Here is a 20776-nt window from a genome sequence, read left to right as displayed (position 1 = left end):
ACCATTAAACAACTCAACTGCTTTTTGGGGATTGCTGTAATCTATTGTCTCAACATATCTGCTGATTATTGAACTGTAAATCTATTCACACGTGGATAAATTAATGCAGGTGGTCAGTTTAACTTTTGTCCTAAAGATGTTAAAATTTACTTGTTCCTCACTTGCTTTTTTCTTCCACAGTACCTAGAAGTACGGATGAACATGGAAAGCTCATGATCACTACTTTTTTCAAGTCTCAAAATGGTTTTAGTCAGCAGAGAATAAAACAGCCAGTATAAACTTTATGCTAGAAGTACAGCAAAATGTTTGCTGCTCTAAAATGTAAAAGAGCCTTCACCTGAGTGTATATTAGTTTCCAGGTTAGTAATTTTTCAGTTTGGAGTTGATTTCAAGAAGTTTGGAGGCCTTTCTCTCTAAGGCAACGTTTGTTTGATTTTCTAAAATGTCCATGCCTCCTAAATCCTATTTTGCAAAATGGCTTTGCACTCAGGAGGAAGAGGCGCAATTAAAATAAATAAATAAATAAATAAATAGAAATTAACTTTAGTCATTGGCTCTGACATTCTTGATGCTGGGCTGAGTTTCACTTCCAGTTGCAATTTGAGAAGATTAAACCAAGCCAACCAAAAGTGTTGCACCCACAGAGTATCAAGCCAAACCCATGCCATTACCATGTTTGGGACTTCACAGCTTGGTTCAGGAACTCTGCAACAAATAAACGTGCAACAATCAATATTTAACCAGCCTTCCCTGAGACAACCATGGGCTTCACTTCTGGAACTGAGTTCCTAGTAGAAGCTGAGCCTCTCCAATCTTCCCAGTGGTTTTCTTGCTCCAGCACTTGCCCAGAAGTGAAAGGGGCATTAAATCTCAAAGACTTTGACTTGCAGTCAAACACAACTGCATTGGTACCCAATCGTTCCTACTCACTCTGTAAGCAAGCTGAGCACATGGCAGATCCACAGCAACTGGAGCTTGTCCCAGTGGCCAGTTCTGGAGTGAAAAGATGACAACTTTGCTCCGGAGACACTAACCTTTGTCCACAGGGAAAGGGATTTTAAGGAGGGGATGAGAAGGACCATCAGCTGGGAAAGGTAAAGGCTTGAGAGAATATAATCTTTATAAGGGAAAGCTTGAGGAAACAGGACCCCTCAGCATTTACACAATTGCCTGGACAATTTGCAAGCCCCCTGCTAAAATGTGGAGGCCAGCACTCAAGAGGAGTATATGGGAAGGAGAAAACCAGAGATCACCCCTGCGGCAACAGACCAATAAGGAGCAGGAAGCCAGAAAAACAGAAAACTAAAAAACAACACCTGTTTAAAGCTCATCATCTGGAAAAATGGGAGCATTCACTCAGAGGTGAGCAGACGGAAAAAACATCTACAGCCTCCTAAAGCGAGACACTGAGGTATAAAATTCAAAATGCCTTATTATTGCCCCTTGGCCCGGAATAACTGTTGGAGACATAATGGCAGAGTTCTTACCTTCTCTGATATTTATAGCCACTCAGCCACATTTAACTTCTAGTTAATACAGGCCATAAAGAATCACGTTCTACACAGCAGTGAACATCCTGCACCCCACAAGTGCCAGGCAGGTTGTTTTACAGTGATAAACATTACAAAACTGTTTCAGGAGAGGAAGTGAAGACTGACTTATCTGACTGAAACAGAGGGGGGCAAGTGGATGACAGTGTGACATACGCTCCCAGCTTTATGTGAGCTAATTAAAGATTGTCAGACAGGTAACCCTGTGCATGACATCTCCTTTTCTTAATGCCTATCATCACACAAGTTTCTCTAGCTCATCTGTGTATTTCAGATTTGCTACTGCTTCATTGCCTCTGTGCCACATAGGAACCTGTACCACACCAGTGAGGCAGCAGACACTTCCTCTCCATGAGATTTGAGGAAACTATTTCATATATTACTGCATACCTCTCGATGTTAACTTTCAGCTAGTGATCCTTGAACTCAAGATTCCTTATCTGGGCTGCATTACAACCCTAAAACAGATCACTCATTTCTAGACAAAGAATTAAGTAAATCTCCCATTTTAAAGCACATGTAAGAGATGAGATCACTGGGAAAAGCAATGATATAGAAACAAGATGAATAAGACAATATGTGGCTAATAATTAGGTGAGTCAATTAGATTAGACACGAGGCTGCATAGTGCTAATTCTAATTTGTGAAATGAAGTGAGACAGGAAGGAATATTCTGGGCAAATATGCTACACTTAGAAAGAAAAATGCATAGTTTTTTGGAAGGATGCCTATTTTCTTTCTTCATAGTCTATATTTCAGAGGTAGAGGAAAAGAACAGATTTTATCACTGTTAGAAGAGGCCTCTTTCCCTTGACTTCTTTTCACTGCCACAAATGCAGCTTCAAATTCAGCAGTCTTAGAAAGAGTTCAATCAAATATTGAATGATGCCACCAGGGGCACAAAAAGAAAGAAGTTTCAGGGTGGATTTTAAAGAAAAAAAAGACAACAGTATGAAAAAGTAGCTTATAGCAGTGTGTTGAAAATCTGGTAAAGAAAATATAGAGTGTGTGTATGAGGTAGACACCTTCCTTTCTCCGGCAAGATAAATATGCCTGCATTGGAAGGAGCTGATCTCTTACGGTGTGAAGCTCCCTGCAGTGCAGGATGTGATAACTGGTTTGCAACAAGAAACAGGTTAATTACTGGAACACTTACCAAAGGAGGAGGTGAGGGTTGGACTGTGTAGGGGGGAGGTGGAGTGTCCGTTATTTCTGGATCATCGTGTTCGCTTTCACTGTAACATTCTGAGGCAGACATGGAAAATGAGCAAAAGTGTTAGACCAAAAAATTTATTCCTCGCAATGACGTGGTAACCAAAGAACAACAAGCAGGATGTTCTGGACTGAGTACCACATTTTAACAAGTCAGTGTCTCCTAACCCACTTGCAGTAACACTACATTACTTCATGGCAATGCATTTTTAATTTTTTTTTTTTAATTTAAAAAAGTGTTAATTTGCTATGACAGGAAACACTGCTCTAGGTAGCTTCACAGGTAGGTTTGGGATGGGTTTTTTTTTCCTTTCTTTGTAGTGTTTAAATGAAGACTTACTTTGTAGTAGAAGTTAGAGAGAGCTGTTGCAAATAGAAGAGTCAGTTCCTTAACCTTTGTAATCAGTAAGTTTTCCTGAAGCTAGCAACAGGTATTAGGGTTTTGGCTGTAAACAGATTGCTCACATCATGCTTTGGAAACCACAGAGCAGCCTTGTCTTTTGCCACCACACAGTAACCCACATAGGCATGCCATATGGCTTGGCAGTACATGTGCAGAGGTAATAACAAAATACTCCAGGGCTATACTACCCATTTATCTTTTCTTAACTTTTTTTTTGCTTTTGCTTTTTAACAAAAAAGAAACTTAAACTCATTATATCTCTTGACATGTAGCAGAGGCAGTCATGCTGTTATTTCTTTCAACTGTGTAGTAGATGAAAACTTTTTTTTTTTAAAAGGTGGATTAAATGAAGTGATAATCATTGATAAAACACAGAAAAAGGGAGGCAGTATGATGCTGGTTCCTATTCCCAGGACCTGCCTGTAAACATTGGGCAAGATTACAGAATCACAGAATAGTTTTAGTTGGGAGGGACTTTTAAAGACCATATAGTCCAATCCCTTTGCAATGAGTAGGGATATCGATTGGGCATCTACCATCTCTCTGGGCAACCTGTTTCAGCTTTTTGCCACCCTCACTGTGAAAAATTACTTCTTTATATCTAGGCTAAATTGACCCCTTTTTAGTTTAAATCCATTACCCCCTGTCCTGTTGCAAAAGGCCCCCCGCCAAAAAGTTTGTCCCCATCTTTCTTACAGGCTCCCTTTAAGTACTGAAAGGCCACAAAGTTTCCTTTGCTAGATCTCCCAGCACGCGTGCAACCTTTCCAGGAGCTAGTGCCTGCACCACATGTGCAGTAAGGCCTACATCAAATTCTAAGACTCTATCAATGCCTTTTTGAGTAACTTTTAGTAAAAAGCTTATTGTTTCTATGGCTCCCCTTTTAGGCACACAGAAGAACTCAAAAAGAATCAACAGCTGTTTCTGTTACTCTCAATAGGCAAATGAGGTTGGGGGGGTGGTGTTAACACACAAAAAAAAGTATATAAATACACAAGAAATGTCATAACAAGCAACAACACTTCTGAAGAATTATGGGGTGTGATACAGAGGGGAAAACTGGGTCAGCAGGAACAGAAGTGACTGTGGGTACTGACAACATTTTTCTGAAATACAGCAATGCCTCTACAAGGGTACAGCCACCCAGGAACACCAGTGCGTGCTGCTTGATCACCTGTGACAAAACATGCATGAAACGACAAGGAGGTATTTGACACTAGAATCAGAAGGCCTTTTTGTGGAGATGGTCCACTAGCTTTAAAAGCTGAAAAAATGTTGGCTATGTTATGTTATTGAAGGGAAATTAGATAACTAACTGCAGAGGTTATTGAGTGGATTATTTTGTATGTTTTGTTCATATTTTTTTAATTAAGATGAGTGGACTGAGTCACTGTTTTATAATTCTCAATTCAGCCAATACAACAAATACTACAATTTTTGAGGCCTAAAAAAACTGTTTTCATGTATAAAATTTTGGCCATCCTCATTTTCCATCACACCCTTCCCTTGTGAAAACATGGACAACATATTTGCACACTTCCTCACTAAGTACAATTACTTTGCAGTTCTTGCTACACAGCCTAATACTCAATATAGCCCTTTAACTTAAACTGATTTGATACAAAATTAGGTTCAAAGAGGACACAGGCATTTAGGAGGAATTAGACAGTGTAGGGATCAATAAGTTTCCTGACAAGAAACAACCACGAACTGAAAAAAAAGAAATTTATGAGACCTGCTGAATCAGTGGCATCTGTGTTTACCAGCCCCAAAGCTTCTTTGATAGTAGAGCATAAATGCAGCCAGAGTATAAACAAAGCCAGATCAAACTAATCAATAATGGAATTACATGTCCCAAGAACAGGCAGAAACCCCAATCTTGAATTCTGGGAAAAAGCAGAAGCGATGCAGGGAGGAACATTTCAGTGCTTAGACAAAACAGGCTGCATCACCTAAGTTAACTTTTCAAGTTACTCATTCCCTGATGAACTCCTGGGCTTGGATCTGAAGGAAACTGTAGGCTCCAGAATAGTGCTGCCACCCCATTGTTGCTTTACATTGCTGTTGTTGAAATCTCCAGGAATGGACAAGACATTAGGGATGAGTTTACAGTGCACAAGTTATTACCAAGCCTGCAAGCTCCTGTGCTGTTGTACAGCTCCTAAAGTCACCAGCTCAAAACCCAGAGCAGCATAGCTGTTTCTCTTCACACTTGATAGGCTTAGCAAGCCTGCAAACTGCCAGAAAGTAGTTATACACCTCTCACAAGATCACAGTGTGTCTCCCTCAGTCACACAGTTTCTCAGAATTTTTTCTTTTTCTGTGATTACTCTGTGCTGTGTCACTGCAGTTTCTCTGAGCTCAGACAGCAGGCAGACCCAAGATGACAGTTTAAAAGAAAGAAAATAGCTGACAAAAATTTGGTCAAACAAAAACTGTGAAGAACACAATGTAGTTACACACTGAAACCAGTTAGGAGCATACCTTCCTCATTCTTCCCGTTTGGTGTCTGAGGGTCTACAGCCATCCCCAGCTTACTTAGCCACCTGTGTTTGAAACAGAGGGAATATAGTCAGGGATACTTGCATGCTCCTCAGATAGACAGAGTTTTGCACCTTTCAGATGTGTTCTACAACACCACATCTATTTTCATTAGCTTGAAGACTAAATGTCAAATTATCTATTTCTTAGATCCTCTTCTAGAAAGACACCAATTACCTGAATACTTCTTTCCCTGATTCTGAAAAAAAAGCACTACTGATGACCAAGGAGTTGCATTTGTGGAAGCTAAACAAAAAGTATTTGTGCTATAACACCATGTCAGTGATTTAGTCTAGCGACTGAGGTGTCATCTTTCACCTCAGATGAAGCAAAGGCATGGGAGCCATAGAAGATGTCAGATGGCCTGGCCAAAACTGTTGCAGCACCATCTAAGAATCTGAGTCATTTAAAAACAGACTTTTTGACCATAATATTCTGTGTTCTTCAACTTCCTATGTCCTTTCAGGTTTAGTAAGTCTCATTTCCTGTGTTGCTTTAAGCTACTAGTAATGCTTTTTTAATTTCTCTTCCTAGGTGGCTGCATTTTTCTAGAGCTAGAAACATGCTCTAGATATACTTTTTGTGTATTATGTTTGCTTGTATGTCATTCAGATCTATCAAGGTTTTAAGAAACTAATAACTGAAAAGTCTCAAGCCTTTCAGATTAAAACTCAAAACCTGAATAGGGAATGTATGAAGGGCAGGAATTAAAATTCATTTCTGGGGCGGGGGGGCGGGGAGAGGGGAACCTAAAAACGTTTTGTTTTATCTTGGTTCTAATAAAGCTACGGGAAATTTGCTAGAAAGATCAGTATCAAAGTAACTACAGTTTTAGACTGCAGTATGAACAATAGAGCCACATAATTCAGAAAAACAAACTGTCATTTCTGTAAGAGTGGTTTATTGACTCTTTTCTGACACCTAATCATAACAGAATGATTTTTTAAATGAAAACCCACCTTAACAAAAGAAAAGATTTGCTAAAAAAATTCCAAGACTTCATTAAAGACAAGGGAAGAGAAGTCACTAATAACTATGTACAACTGGCCAACTAAATGCATGCAGCTAGTCAGCATGCCTTTACTTTTCACTTGTGCATGACAATAGCAAATATATGCTAAATTAATGAAGCAACTGGCTGTATTAATAAATCCATGGTTGATTTAATAGATATAGATATACACGTAGGTATATGCATATATAGATATAAGCATGAAGAGTTACAAAAGGCCATGATCCATCAAGTGTTGACGCATGCCAGTAACTCGACACGCACAAATGCTCCAGTGAGTTCAGTGAAGCCACTCACATATGTATTTGCAGTACTGGAGCCAAGAGAACAGATGTCTTTTAGTCTGTTTTGACATATATGTGTGTACTCTATGTATAAATGCATGCATTTTATACTTTGCAAAGGAAAACATCATCAGCTGCAATGGTGAGAAATTAGTGCAGCATAGTGCAAGCTGCTTTAACACTAGGTGAAATAGTTCTAAGCCAAAATGAAATTTACTCAAGAAGTGGAGTTTGAAGAAAATCGTTCTGGGGGCATAAGAACTGCGACACCTGTGTAGGTTTCAATCACTGACTCACATGAGACTAAACATGTCTCACATGAGAATTTCCAGCTGGGCTACAAACTGGCTGTTAGCACTCACTAATGTCCTCCATTAGCTCTAATTTTCCTTCTCCATACATCCTTCCATCTGTTCGCTCTCAACCAGGGTTACTCTCTCTACAGAAAGATTCCTGTCCAGCAGTCCCTCATTCTGAGTCATCCTATCTGCCTCAAGAACTGTCACTCCATTCAGGAGCTCTGATAGGAAATTCAGGAATACAGAGATGGATGGTTAACTCCCCACCAGAATGTTCTGGGCTGTTCCAAGTTTCAAAGGACAATGCATTCTTTCCTTCTATATTAACGTGCATACATCTATAGAGTACAGATGTATTAATATATATCTATGCACATACACTACTGTAGTATTGTACATTTCTGAATCTATAGGCCTTTCAAAGGTCACACACATTTTCTCAAACTCCTTTTCTATTGTGGTAAATATGTACGAGGTCTCCTGTGTATAGAGGGAAAGAATAGTCAACGACCTATGAAAAATCTCACGAAGATCACCAGCAGAGCCATGATTATAATCCTGACCTGACTATCATAGGATCTCCCTTCCCATTTAAATTGTACTGCTTTGTGTCCAATATTTGGCCATTTAATGCAATAGCATCATGAACGGACTGCAATCTGAAGTAAAAAAACACAAAGAAGATATGTGATAAATCTAAATCAGTCAAAATTGGACCAGTATAAAATATTATCTTTCTGATAGCTCTGTGGCTTCCAAAATGGCAGTATTCATATCCATTTTTACTTCTTGCATTAAAAACTATCAGGTTGTTCTTCTGCTGGACATTTGTGGAAAGCAAACTTCTGATCTGTCACGAGGATTGTTCAACTGTGACAGTTTCACCCTACTCTGAAAGCAGGCACTATTATATTCGAGTCCTGGTTCACTTCTGGGACAAAACTATATTAAGCCCTCACTTCTCCCAAGGTGATGAATTTACTTTCAAATCTTAGCACGTCTCTGTCAGAAAGGGATCTTACCAGCAAATGTTGGGAAGATTAGTATCAAAATTGGGCTAATTACATGATTCTGATTTCAACTACCATTAGTGAACAAATTTCTTCAGTTTCCTTCCATTCAGCAATCAGAAAACAAACCAGACTCAATAATTCCCCCAAAAAACTGTCAATAAGCACTTGACACAGTGGAAGAATGAACTTTCAAAGGGTGTTCTCATGCATGAGACAAGATGAAACATGACCAATCACTCCTACTTACGTGTTCATTTCCAGAACATTTTCTGCCGCAAAATAAAATGTCTTGATCTGTGGGTGGCTGATCTTAATAGCACTTTAGAAAAAGAAAAATATAAGCGATATAAAGAAAACTAGTTTATATAAGAAAACATAATAGCTGAATGAATTATTTAAAATATATTTTCACTCCACTGTATTAGTCCAGATTAACTTGTCCATCCCTATAACTCTTCCTTTAAAACTCTAATCTATTTTTAGCTCATTTCCTAGGCCACACATTATTCAGAGAATATAAACCACAGGAAAGAAAAAGAAAGGAATTAAGAATAAAACAAAGACTTCCATTGTTCCATTATATAATTCTGTTGCATTCCCAGGCCTCAAATACTGTGTGCAGTTTTGCTTCCTCCAGCTCTAAAATTAAAGCAAATCTGAAAAGAAGTACCAGCAGTGACCCAAAGCATTGAACATCTTCCATGAGTGATTAATCAGGCTAAGATCCCACAGCATGGAAAACTGATGGCTGCGGGAAGGGACATGTGACACAGTAAAGTCATAAGTGGCACATAGTTGGTGAACACTGACTGACCTTTCAATGACTTTTCCAAGAGAAGTTTTAGGAGGCACCAAAGAGGCAAACGGCAGGTTTGAAACAAACAAAATGGAGTTAGTGCTATGGCTACCTTCAATAGTCAGTTTGTTGGTGTCAGACCCAAACTATTCTTTGGTTGAGTATCCACCACTAAGAGTTTTCAGTGCCTTTTCTTTCCTAAAACAATGTTCAATCCTGAGACTGTGTGTCTTCCCTCTTCTGTACCTCATTAGGAGATCGACCCACGGAAGCACACACACGCGCAGTTTGGCTGGGCCCTAGCTGACCCAGGAGTGCTGGTTTTCCTAACTTATCCTATCCCAAACAAGTGATGAGAACATTTCCTTCCCAGACAACAACCAATGAAGTGAAAGACATTTTCTCATGTTTCTGTACTATGTGACTCAACCTTTCCTCTGAGAAAACAAAATGGAGTGCCCCATATTCGAACTACCTGTCCCCTGTCCTTGGAGGAGTCCAGCCCGCAGTTAACCTCAAGAACACCTACAACTAATTGCAGTATGAGACCCGAACAGAAGAATGAAGGCTTTCTCTCGAGGGAGACACAATAAAAATCATGCTGAGCTTTATAATTTCGAACAACAGCAACACCCCTCCAAACCTTTGAAGTGTGCTCAGAAGCAGATGGAGGTCAGTGCTGCATACGGAGTTTGGAAACAATATTTTCAAATACACACCCTGCTAAACAAAGGTTTTATTCCCCACACAAACAAAGACTTCAAGTACAGCCCAAGCTCAGTTGCATCACAGAAGCCTAAAGAATAGTCCCAGCTTTGAGGGAAGCAACACTACTTGCACCACTGCTGACCTCCTCAACTAAGACGAGCTATCTAAACAGACTACAGCTTACTCATTATCACTGTATGAAAAGGAGAAAAAAACCCACATTTGGCACACTGATCTATTTTTTTCATTTGTAGTTTTAGCAAAGCACATCTGGCAGAGATTTTTCAAAAATATTTTTGCAATATGGTTTCCTTTCAGTAGCTCAATTAATATCTCATTATTTATACAACACAAAAGAACTCCCCACAGCTTTGTTGTCAAAGACTTCTGAGATTCATTCCTTGCAATGTTGTAAAAATCATGCAAAATTTGGAACAAGACATAAACTTACTGCTTTTTTTTGCATTCAGTTGCTCGATCCACACTGAAGTCTGGAAGTCTGATAAATCCTTCTGCTTTTTCAGCCTTCAATTAAAAAATAAATAATTAAATATCACCACATCAACCAATTAGCAAGCTAGCAAACTCCAGTACTGAATAATATTTAACATGCAAATTCTTGGTTTCGACAGCTTTTTATACTGTAAAAATACGTGCTCATCACCATAGGAACAGATCAACACCCGATGAAATATTCCTCTGTGATCTATATTTGTGCAAACCCTGGATGCTAAAAAGCCACCACTCCTGTTGGTGCAACTGGCAGAGTGTGAGCATAGGTTTTGTTGATTAATAAGGATAAATAAGGGTTAGATCACCCTCTCAGGTCCGGATGTTACATACAATCATAAAGGAGCATTTGTTCCATTATAAAGCCTGTATGTGTGTTACATAGATATGTAACAGCACTACATATAATGATCCACATATAGCTGAAAAATACAATTCAAAAGCGACCCAAAATGATTTTAAGTAGAGATAGAGGAGTATGGCCCCCACATAACTGTAGCACAGACCATTTTGCAGGATCACCCACATACGCCTATAAATGAGCAAGGCAAAGGCAATACAGAATAATCCCACCCCACAAGGTGAAACAGTGCAAGGGGATGATCCCACACAGCTGAGCTCTGTTGTTAAACACTGTAAACCAGCCTCTTGTGGCTGTGGCCAACCAGCTATCACTCCCCCTAGAAATTTTACATGGTAGAAGAGGTAACAAAAGCCAGGCAGACATTTACACTACACTGTTCATATCTAGTCAGCCCTTTCTGGATGCAAGAAGGTTTACTGAGCAGTGACGTCTCTGTTCTTGGTCGCCAGGACTCTCTCTTAGAGAGTCCTGCTCCAGCAAAACTGCGGTGACCAGCAAGCCTAAAATTCCTGTTCTTGCTGCCTGAAACTGAAACATCTGAAGTGGAAACATCTTCCTTTACGTCATCTATCTACATACATCTGGTCATCTGCAATGAGACTAGGACTCCTCATAAGATGAACAATATATAATGTAGACAAAAGTCTCTAGCACGTAATGCCAGGAATAAATGTACTTTCCAAAACACAGAAAGCGTTCATTCCTAAATCACATTTTTGCTGCTCCCAGCCGTTATCCCTAGGCACATTACGATTCTGAAAATGTACACTGAGTTAAAGCAGGTAAAATATACACAATTACAAAGGTAGAGGATAAATAAAGATGACTGACAGTATCTCAAGTCTCATTATGCGTGAATATGACGAGACTATAAAAAGATGTTCATCAAGACAAGTCTTTGAGGTTTAATTCTTGGAAATATGTATCTCCAAGAATGGAAATATGGATATGGAATGGATATTTCAGTGGGTGGCTTCCCCGCAGCTCTGCATATCTGTTCTTTGGTATACAATAAGTCATTTACATGTATTAAACATTCCTGTCATTTACATGTATTAAACATTCAGATGAGAGATTTATATTTTGCATCATCACCAGTTGCTGCTCCAGGACACACACATATAAACACACAGAAAAAAAAAAGCATCAGTAGAAGGGCATTTTGTTATTTTCTTTAGATACAGGAGAAACAATGATGTTTTTCCACATCTGGGTTGAAAATATCTTGATTTTGCAACATTTGTATAAAAAAAGCACTTAATTGCTATTGTGGACTTTTTCTGATTGTATTTGTATCAGAAAAACGCAGCTCGAGAGTGGCTTGGGGAGCTTTTGTTTACATTCCAGAGGGGGAAAAAAAAAAAAAAAAAAAAAAGAACACAAGATTACATAAAAGTCTTTTTTTTTTTTCCCCATAATGCATATGACAATTGGTTAGACCTTAAGCAAGTATTACCATCCCAGACCCATAGTATACTAAGAATATGGGGATGAGCCAATGAGTAGGAGTAAAGAAGGAGCTCTATTCATGGGCTGCACTGTACTAAAGATAGAGAATGTATTACTCTGCATTTCTGTAGCAAAAAGAGTGGTCACTTCCTGGATTGGGTGCAGAAACAGCACTGAAATTCTTATTTCATTCCCAAGACTACTCTAAGAACACCAGAGATCAGTCTCAAAAAAGCAGTCCATGAGGTATCATAGTCACTATTGCATGCATTGCTGGATGAGAAATTTATATAATGCCAGTTGTTTCTGTACAGTATGAATCAATAAACCCAGTTTAAGAACAAGAACCAGGTACCTTCTCACCCACACAGCATGAAATCCGTGGCCTAAGCTGGGTAACCCATCAAGAGAGTGAGTGGGTGACTTGGGTCTGAGGCAGGTTGGCCTTTCTTACATGTTACAAATGAAGAGGGTAATGGTGTGAACTTTTTAATGCACTACTTGTACACATCTCAAACATGCCATCTGTGTAATAGAAAAAAAGAGTTTGATGGGTATGTAGTTCCATAATCATCAAGAGAAAAAAAAAGGAAGGAAAAAAAGGAAGTCACAACAGTAAAAGCTTATGAGTGTTGTTTCAGTCAGCAAATAGAATTACAAATAAACCATAGTAACAGAACATGTGAAAGTCATCTTTTCTGTCATTCTTGGGGGGGGGGAAAAATTAAAACATTAAAAGTGTATAGAAATCATAAATGCTTTCTTTTCTCCAAAATGTTATCTTTAACATGACTTTAGCACGCTATTGTTTAACTCATGTATTTCACTCAAGCTTCCTTGAGATTTTGATGCAAAGCTGTAAAATAGCCCATAAAAACTCAGATAAAAAGAACCTGGAAGTGTTTTCTACTTGATCAGGATGTTTAAAAGAAGAGGCTGTTATCTCTTGTGGTTTTTATGAAGGCTAGCCTAACATAAAAATCTGTACTTTTGCCATACTAAGTTGTAGAAAAATAGTTTTGATAATAACACCAGTCTCTGCAAATGCTTTGGGGCAAAAAATAAAAAAAGTAACCATTTTTTCACAGAAAAAGCTTTGCACTCCAAAAATAATTTATTTATGAAACATAATGCATGTATCCAATGAAAGAGGCTAATGTCCTTTTCAGCTTGCCTCAATTCATTATCTAAATGTTATGGATTTAGGAGATTTAGTAAGTCATTTAAAGTGAGTGTAATGTTACAGAAGGATTTTTTAAAAGAGTGCTGTGACATATCTTACTATTGTGGAACAGCTCTAATCTGCAAATCAGGGTACTCCTCATGGCTTCATCAGTGTTTCAGCACTGCCCACAGAATACCCTGTAGATGTTGGAGGATCACTTCAGTCCTCAAACCTTTTTAGTCTTTTTTCTCTCGGCGAAGTACATGAATGAGGCAACCCATAGAACTGTGAATAATTTGTGTAAGATACTGGACCAGAGGTCCCAAAAGCTCTCGGCACAATCGGCCGACATCAATGACTTTTTCTTGTCCATGTAAGTGGCAACTACAACTCAAAGGTAAAAGATTTTGTTTTAAAAGACTGAGATTATACAGCTTCCAGAAAAGCTGCTGGAGTGGGGACCAATTTAAATGCAGTAAATCAGAAAAAAAAACCACAACCAAACACAAAGATAAATAGTGACAGTAGATCACAGCCTGCAACCCTTTAATTCTATATCTTTTTTTTTTTTTTTCCAGCTGAATCCCCATGACAACCATCTTTAACACGTTCTGCAAAACTCTATTTCAACTGTACTTGGAAAACAAGTCAAGCTGTTCTAAAGACCCACCAGAGAGAGTCTTTTTTCCCATTCCAACCCATACTATCCAACACAGTCGAAACCAGCAAAAGAGCTGGGAACCTGGGATTACATGTGATGATTCTCACCCCTTCCACCCCCCTCTTCCTATAGGAGTACTGATTGCCTCTGGGGTTTCAGTATGAGAGCTAAAACCGCTCAAGTATTAAACAGGATCACACACTGTCCTCTTTAAACACTTGTCTTCAAGGAAGCTGCCTACAGAAAGCAATACTCAAAAAAAGAATCAAACTTTAATGAAAAGCAGTTGTCCAAGGGGTCTGGTGTTCCTGTATGCACACAGAGAGTCTGACTGCTCAGATTCTGACATTTTCTGTGTTACCATTGCAAAGCCAACCCTTCTGTATTTCCTCCTAGTCCAAACAGCTTCCCTCCTGAGACTGCAAGTGCATCCATGCTGTGAACAGATGCATATTTTACAGAAAGAGGAAGGGTGCTGGGGAGAGATTCCAGGGCAGCCTACCCAAGCCTGACTAGACCACTGGACCCTAACTTCACTGCTTGCAGTACCTCAGCTTGTTCATTGAAGGCTTAAACGATTTGCCTGTGTTCTAGTTTGCTTTCAATGAAGAAAACGCTTGCCTCTCAGGATGTCTGATCTGCTATTGCTGACCTGTCTCTGAATTTTATTATTTTTTCTCTTTTGAGCTGTGGCATTCACAAAGTAACTTATGTTAAATTGAAGAAAATATCACGCAAGTGTCACAAGTGTCTTATATCATGCCCCCCTATCTTCCTCACATGAAAGACTCAGAATCAGAGTAGCTTGAAGGCAATTAAACCAGAGTAACAGAAATATCCAGAGCTTTAGAGGCACCTGAAGACAAACTTCACCAAGAACATGATGTCACATGAGGTTATCTACCCAAATCCAAAATGATGCACGTTCCTGTACAAATTCCACCCACTCCCTATTTTCCCCTTCTCCATTAGAAAAATAGGTCCAGCACCCTGTTGCTATGCTACAGTTACCAGTGACTGTTTTTCATAAAGCCACAGACAAAACACACTCATTTCTCACAAGAACAAAGCTGTTCAGGCAGAGCTACAGGCAGCCAGTGTGCCCCGGTTCCTTTGACCTCAGCCCCCCTCTTTCACCACCACCTTTTGCTTCAGCCTCTGTAAGAGTCCGTAACAGGAAGCCTCTGGCACATGAGAAGCAGAACTCCTCTTTCAACAGAACTCCAAACTTTAGATTGCCATCTTGTATGACCCACTGGGACCGAGGATTAACATCACTGAAGACAGTGGCAGACAGGCAGTAGTATTGCCAGGCCAGAGACTTAAAAGAAATATCAAGAAAGTAAGTAAATGTCACTGCTATTGCTCTTTCATCAGTCTAGAGGTGAAAATATTTGTGAAAATACATCGCATCTAATTGATTCCAGATCTTTGAGCGTGTCTCAGGTCTCACGAACTTGAGAAAGCAGGTCTTAGCAAAGGACACCTTCTCTCCTTCCCAAACCCATAGTTACTGGCATTCTGCAAACATTACCTGAATCTAGTTACACAGAGGCTGCACTGTAAGTTGTCCAAAGAGACCTGGAGTTTTCAACACAAAATAGTGTGTAAGAGTTGGCAGAAGTTAAAAGCAAAGAGGCACTACCAGCTAGCATGTTAAAAGAATGATTGTGATAGGTGAGAACTCAGGACTGACACAAGCCAACAGTATTTTGAAACTATATGAGCTCTTTAGAGCAAATAAATTTGAATGAGGCTGACACTTGTTTATTTGGGGGCAGTGAGTGACAGTCAGAAAACAGACACGGACTAAAAGGATGACTGCTGTTTAGAGCACTGGGACCATCATGATCATGGTTTCTCTGGACCCCAAGAGCAGCCAGGCCACATCAGCTGAAGGAAGTAGAGGGCTTTGCACCTCTCCCCCACCACCCTTCTCTTCCCAGAAGGCAAACTTTGCCTAGTTGTGTTTTTTTTTATATTTCCTCCCATCTTCATTACTCCTCAGAATTACTCCTTTCTGATACTTCTCATGTCTAAAAGACACACCAGCCAGCCAACCTTTCTCAAAACTGCTTGCCCAGAAGTACAAAGATTTCTAACAGATGATATTAATAAGAGTTTGTGAGGTATTAATGTTGCTGGGGAGTATATCTACCAGTCCATGTCTTTCGTGCAAAGATATTGCAAGCATTGGGGGAAAAAAAGCTTTTAAATTCTTTTTTTCTTTCCTACTTTTCCTATTTATTTACTTTATCTCATGCATGTATTTGATTTAGTCTTGAAGGAAATCTGTATCAGGCTACCACAACATCATAAAAAAACAACAGCCCAAGACCAGCAGAGTTGCTTTCACTTGCCCCCCAAAAGGCATAGCTAATACCATCTTTAAGTACAAGTCAAATTTTTTATTCTGATTAAAACAAACAAAAAATACATGAATCAATCAAGCAAAACAAAAAACACTCAAAAAAAAAAACCACACACACAAAAAATATAACACTTTACCCACAACTGAAGGGAGAATGTGAAATACTGTGGACATGAGTAAAGCTTTTTTCTAGGGAATGGGGATTTTTTTTTAATGGTTTAAACTATTTTATTTGTTCCCTGAAACAGTTAGCAAGATTTTTAATGGGGATTACTGCAATAGAAATAAACCAGTGGAAACAATTCAGATAGCCTTTGATTTTTTTTTAAATGCTCCAAGAACTAATAAGGGTTTCTTTGAATTTTCATCCTTTGCTGGGCCTGGGACATGCTGATTTCCAGACAAGCTCATTTGCGTTTAGGGAAACTGATGTCCGTCCACAGTTCCACACTGAAGCTCTTGAGTTTCAACCTACATTTTTGCTGGCATCCCCTAATCCTCTGCATACCCTGATTCTGGACTCTGCCACTTTATTATTTGAATGTGCTAGGAGTTTTTTAAAGGTAGCAGTGCAAGAGAGCAAATAATTCTGTCTGAATCTTCCTAGAATGGGCAAGACATCCTTTCTGCCCAATCAAACAAGTTTGAAGTAAAGCCAGCTGTTCTCTAGCACTTGAAATGAAAAAAAGAAAAAAAAAAAAAAAAAAAAAAAAAAAAAAAAAAAAAAAAAAAAAAAAAAAAAAAAAAAAAAAAAAAAAAAAAAAAAAAAAAAAAAAAAAAAAAAAAAAAAAAAAAAAAAAAAAAAAAAAAAAAGAGAAAAAAACAGAAAAAAAAAAGGAAACAAATCAGACAAAGAAACAGAATAAATTCCATCTGGAAGGGGATGGAGAGAAAAACAGGAGACACAATTCTGAAAATTAAATTTATCAGAAGTGAAAAAGAATTCCTGTTTTGAGTGTTGGTAGCAAATGTCTGCAAACTGCTCAAACCAGGAAAATCTTTCCCAAATTCAAAGGCCACCAGTAACTTCAAATAACAACGTTTAACAGGACAGAACAGACAGCAAGTTAACATTTCACAAGTATTTGGTGAACTAAAAAACACAGTTTTCTGCATATTTCCCATTCACATACACACTTCCCAGATCACAAGAAATGTCAGGACTGAGAAATAAACCCAGTTATTTGTACTCCTCCAGGATGCATCTATACTGTGACCACAGCTTCCCTTGTCTCAGTCCCAGCAAAAGCTGTTTGTCTGGCACCCAGAGCTGGATGTACGCTGTACTCACCAGCTGACTGCTGTACCAATACAGTGATGACTCCTTTAGCACACACCAGAACTTTTTCCATTTGTTGCCAATGAAAGCCCCTTTTTCCTTCTTTTTGTAGAGCCATCCTTGGCAATCCGCTTGCCCCAGCTCTTTGCACGATATCCTCCGTCGGCTCATTATAAAGAACCCTGTGCCATTAAAAATACAGTGTTCTGCTTTTTTAAAAGTGCATTACCAGGAAAGATGTTGCTGTCAGTTAAAGATATCAGCCTTACTTAGCAATCTCAGTAAATCATCCAAGCACATCTTAAAATATACTTAGAAGTCATTCAGTTTTATAATGGCTGTGACAGTAATACACATTCATTTGAAAAGCATGCTGATGTTCAGAAACAAAATAGTAAGCTATAGATAGTGCAGACACTAATTAATTCTAAGATATACAAGATGTTCTAAATTAAAATACATCCTTTGATCCTTTTAAGAGAAGCATGCATATATTTTCCTTCACACAGCTGCACTGAAAAGAATACATCTATTTAAGTCAGCCAGAGAAAACTATTATGCCAAGTACATGAAAACCTCTAGTGTGTATGTCTGTGCAGGCAGCTGATTCTAGCTCAGTGATTACCAGCTTTGATTCAATTAACATACCACAAGGATTTAGTCCAAAGGAACAGCCCGTTGTCATTTTTCTCAGAATCAGTTCAAGAATCAGCAGAGTTAAAAAGCAGCCTTCCACCAGCTGAGTAGCAGTACAATATCCTCACCCTCCCAAGAATAAGACATAGTAAGAAAATAACAGAGGAACCCGTGAGAGAAGAGAAAAAACAATCTCACGTTACCTTGACTTTTCTTTTTTGCCTTCTGACGCAAAGGAACCTGTAAGAAATGCAGGAAGGAAAGAAAAGAGGAAATTTCAGATTGTGTTGCAACATTTGTGTAGAAAGGGGAGGGGGAAGATAGAGAAGGACGTGGTGGTGATGCTAGTGGTATATGCAGGATGGAAACACATAACCCACTCAGTGCTGAAGGGATGTTAGTAGCTGAAGCATAAAACGTGTTAATTAAAATTGATGTATATCTAGTTGAGCAAGAGCAAACGTAACTCTATTACATGTGTCTGTCTACTAGTGCTTCCTGTTCTGCACCCACAGGCAGCTTCTACTTTGCTGTGTTTGCCTGAATTGTATTCTGCTTTTTGAAGTTAAAAAAATAGAAGTTAAAACTCCTGCATTTTAATGTTTCATTACGCTCCATAAGGCAGATTTACAAATATGGAGAGACTGAAATACATGCCAGGTGACTGATTGTCATTTAGCTCATTCTAAGAATTTTTTTAATTTAGTGTAGAGTGTGTGTTTTTTCCTCTGTAAGATTTTCATAATATTTCTTAATAAAACAAAACAAAAAAATCACACAACACATATGGAAGTTTAAAAATAACAAAATTGAATCATATTTACTCACTTGCAGTCTATATATTTCATCCTGCATAAACACATGGAAAATGAAACTAAAACAGAAGACCACAGACCAAAAAAGGAGGTCACTGAAAATGGAAGGTCTGGCTTTTGGACAAAATTCTCCCCAGACAGGCTAGTTAGTTGTATGATTGTGGACAAAGCACTTGACTTCTCCTTGCTTCAACCCTTCCATCTCTAGTGCGAGAACTAAAGCATCCACCTTTTTCTATTTTTAGGAGGTTTTGAAGCCTCTGGATGACAAATGCTGGATGAAGTGACGTATGATTTAATATGCTGGCCACAACGTTGCTATGCAAAGCCGGTAGCTACCTGATCCGCTGCAGAGCTACGCTATGAACATCCCTAATGTAGCCCCTCTGCCTTTCCAGCTTCACAGGAAAACCAAACCTCATTTCATATTATTCTTGAAAAATGTGGTGGCTCTTCTCACAGGCAAATTAAAGGTGAGTAAAGCTAGACTGTCTGCAAACAGTAATAGAAGAGATCCCTGCCACTAGTGTTTACAAGAGCTACAACTTTCCCTAAGCAATAATCTTTGCAGCATGTATCACACAGTGCAGAATGCGTATTGCCGTCGAGTGCTCGTTTGGTGCCTATTTGGGATGACCTGAACAACATGCTTGTGGGAAACTTTACCAGGAATGAGCAATCCCAGACTCCTGCCTAATCAGTGCATATTCTTTTTTCCTTTTTTTCCTCTTCTTTTTTTTTTTTTTTAATTCTATCACTGCCTTTTTCTCTCTCAGACTATTCTCCATGACAACACACAAAGAAAAGCAATAAGAAAACACATCAGCTCTCTAAGATTCTCTGTTATTTCCCCATCCTGTGCAAGCCACCCTTCGTGTCTTCATGCCAAAGAAAGTAATGCCCTGGTGGGGACACGTGGAAATAATATATGGCCTCAGGGAATCAGTGGGTCACACAGACAAACTAATTACCTTCCTTTAGAGCAATCCAAAGTAATATTAAGAAAAACAAATACGAATCAGCTCTCCTTGCACAAAAACTAAGTAGTAAAGACAACATCACATCTTTGCCATGATACTGTAGTGAGGTCACTTCACCTTTAACCAACATAAAGTCGTACAAGAGCTGAGACAGGATGTTTCTCTCTCTACACAAGTGAGGAAAAAGCAATCTTTCCACTAATCTTGTTGATGATCTAAAGCAAAATAACATGGTCTATAGCTCACCTGTCAAGAAAGAGTTAAATACCTATATTATGTAAATCATCTGTTAGAGTTCCATTTACATCAGACTGAGGAAAAAACTGATTACATACTAAGAACTTTAGAGCTAGCTAAAAGAATTTACAAATTTACAATTATTATTTAGTGGCAATGACGGTATCCTGCTGCAAGTTGATAGGGGTACTGAACAAACTTTTTTCGTATTTTGTGGGAAGATTTGGGAAATTAATGGTGGAAGAAAGGGAAATTTTCTCAGCCAGCACTGTATTTACTTTGCCTGAATAAAATTAGTAATAAATCCTTAAGAAAATCACTGTTGAATGAAACTTTTTTAATTAAGATACATTTCTAGTTGTCTTTCCCAGTATTCCTAAGAACTGAAGTAAATATTCAATAAATTAATAATCAACCTGGAATTGGGCAACTTTTATATGTATCTTTGAGCTGTTCAGAAACCCAGCTTCATCCTATAAAAAAATATCTGT

At 38.6% G+C, this 20776-nt stretch overlaps 1 protein-coding gene across 4 annotated transcripts in view; it reads right to left on the bottom strand.

Annotated features, from left to right (window-relative positions):
• The window catches only part of IPCEF1 (interaction protein for cytohesin exchange factors 1), a 74985-nt gene that overhangs the window by 19346 nt on the left and 34863 nt on the right, over positions 1-20776 (bottom strand). For 2 of the 4 annotated variants that reach the window (XM_027887458.1, XM_027887459.1), the window contains exons 3-8: positions 18457-18493; positions 17630-17799; positions 10270-10343; positions 8562-8633; positions 5650-5711; positions 2707-2795 (exon numbers count right to left, since the gene is read on the bottom strand). In XM_027887458.1, the coding sequence (XP_027743259.1) occupies positions 2707-2795; positions 5650-5711; positions 8562-8633; positions 10270-10343; positions 17630-17799; positions 18457-18493 (504 nt within the window). Of the gene's footprint in view, positions 1-2706; positions 2796-5649; positions 5712-8561; positions 8634-10269; positions 10344-17629; positions 17800-18265; positions 18420-18456; positions 18494-20776 lie in introns of those variants that run through there. The other 2 variants (XM_027887461.1, XM_027887462.1) reach the window with 2 other exon arrangements.

Source organism: Empidonax traillii, unplaced genomic scaffold (genome assembly GCF_003031625.1).
Source record: "Empidonax traillii isolate 1590-97213 ecotype Southwest subspecies unplaced genomic scaffold, ASM303162v1 scaffold211:size764888, whole genome shotgun sequence".
Lineage (NCBI taxonomy): Eukaryota > Metazoa > Chordata > Aves > Passeriformes > Tyrannidae > Empidonax > Empidonax traillii.
The sequence above is the reverse complement of the archived record's forward strand: the minus strand, read 5'-3'. Positions and strand labels throughout refer to the sequence as shown.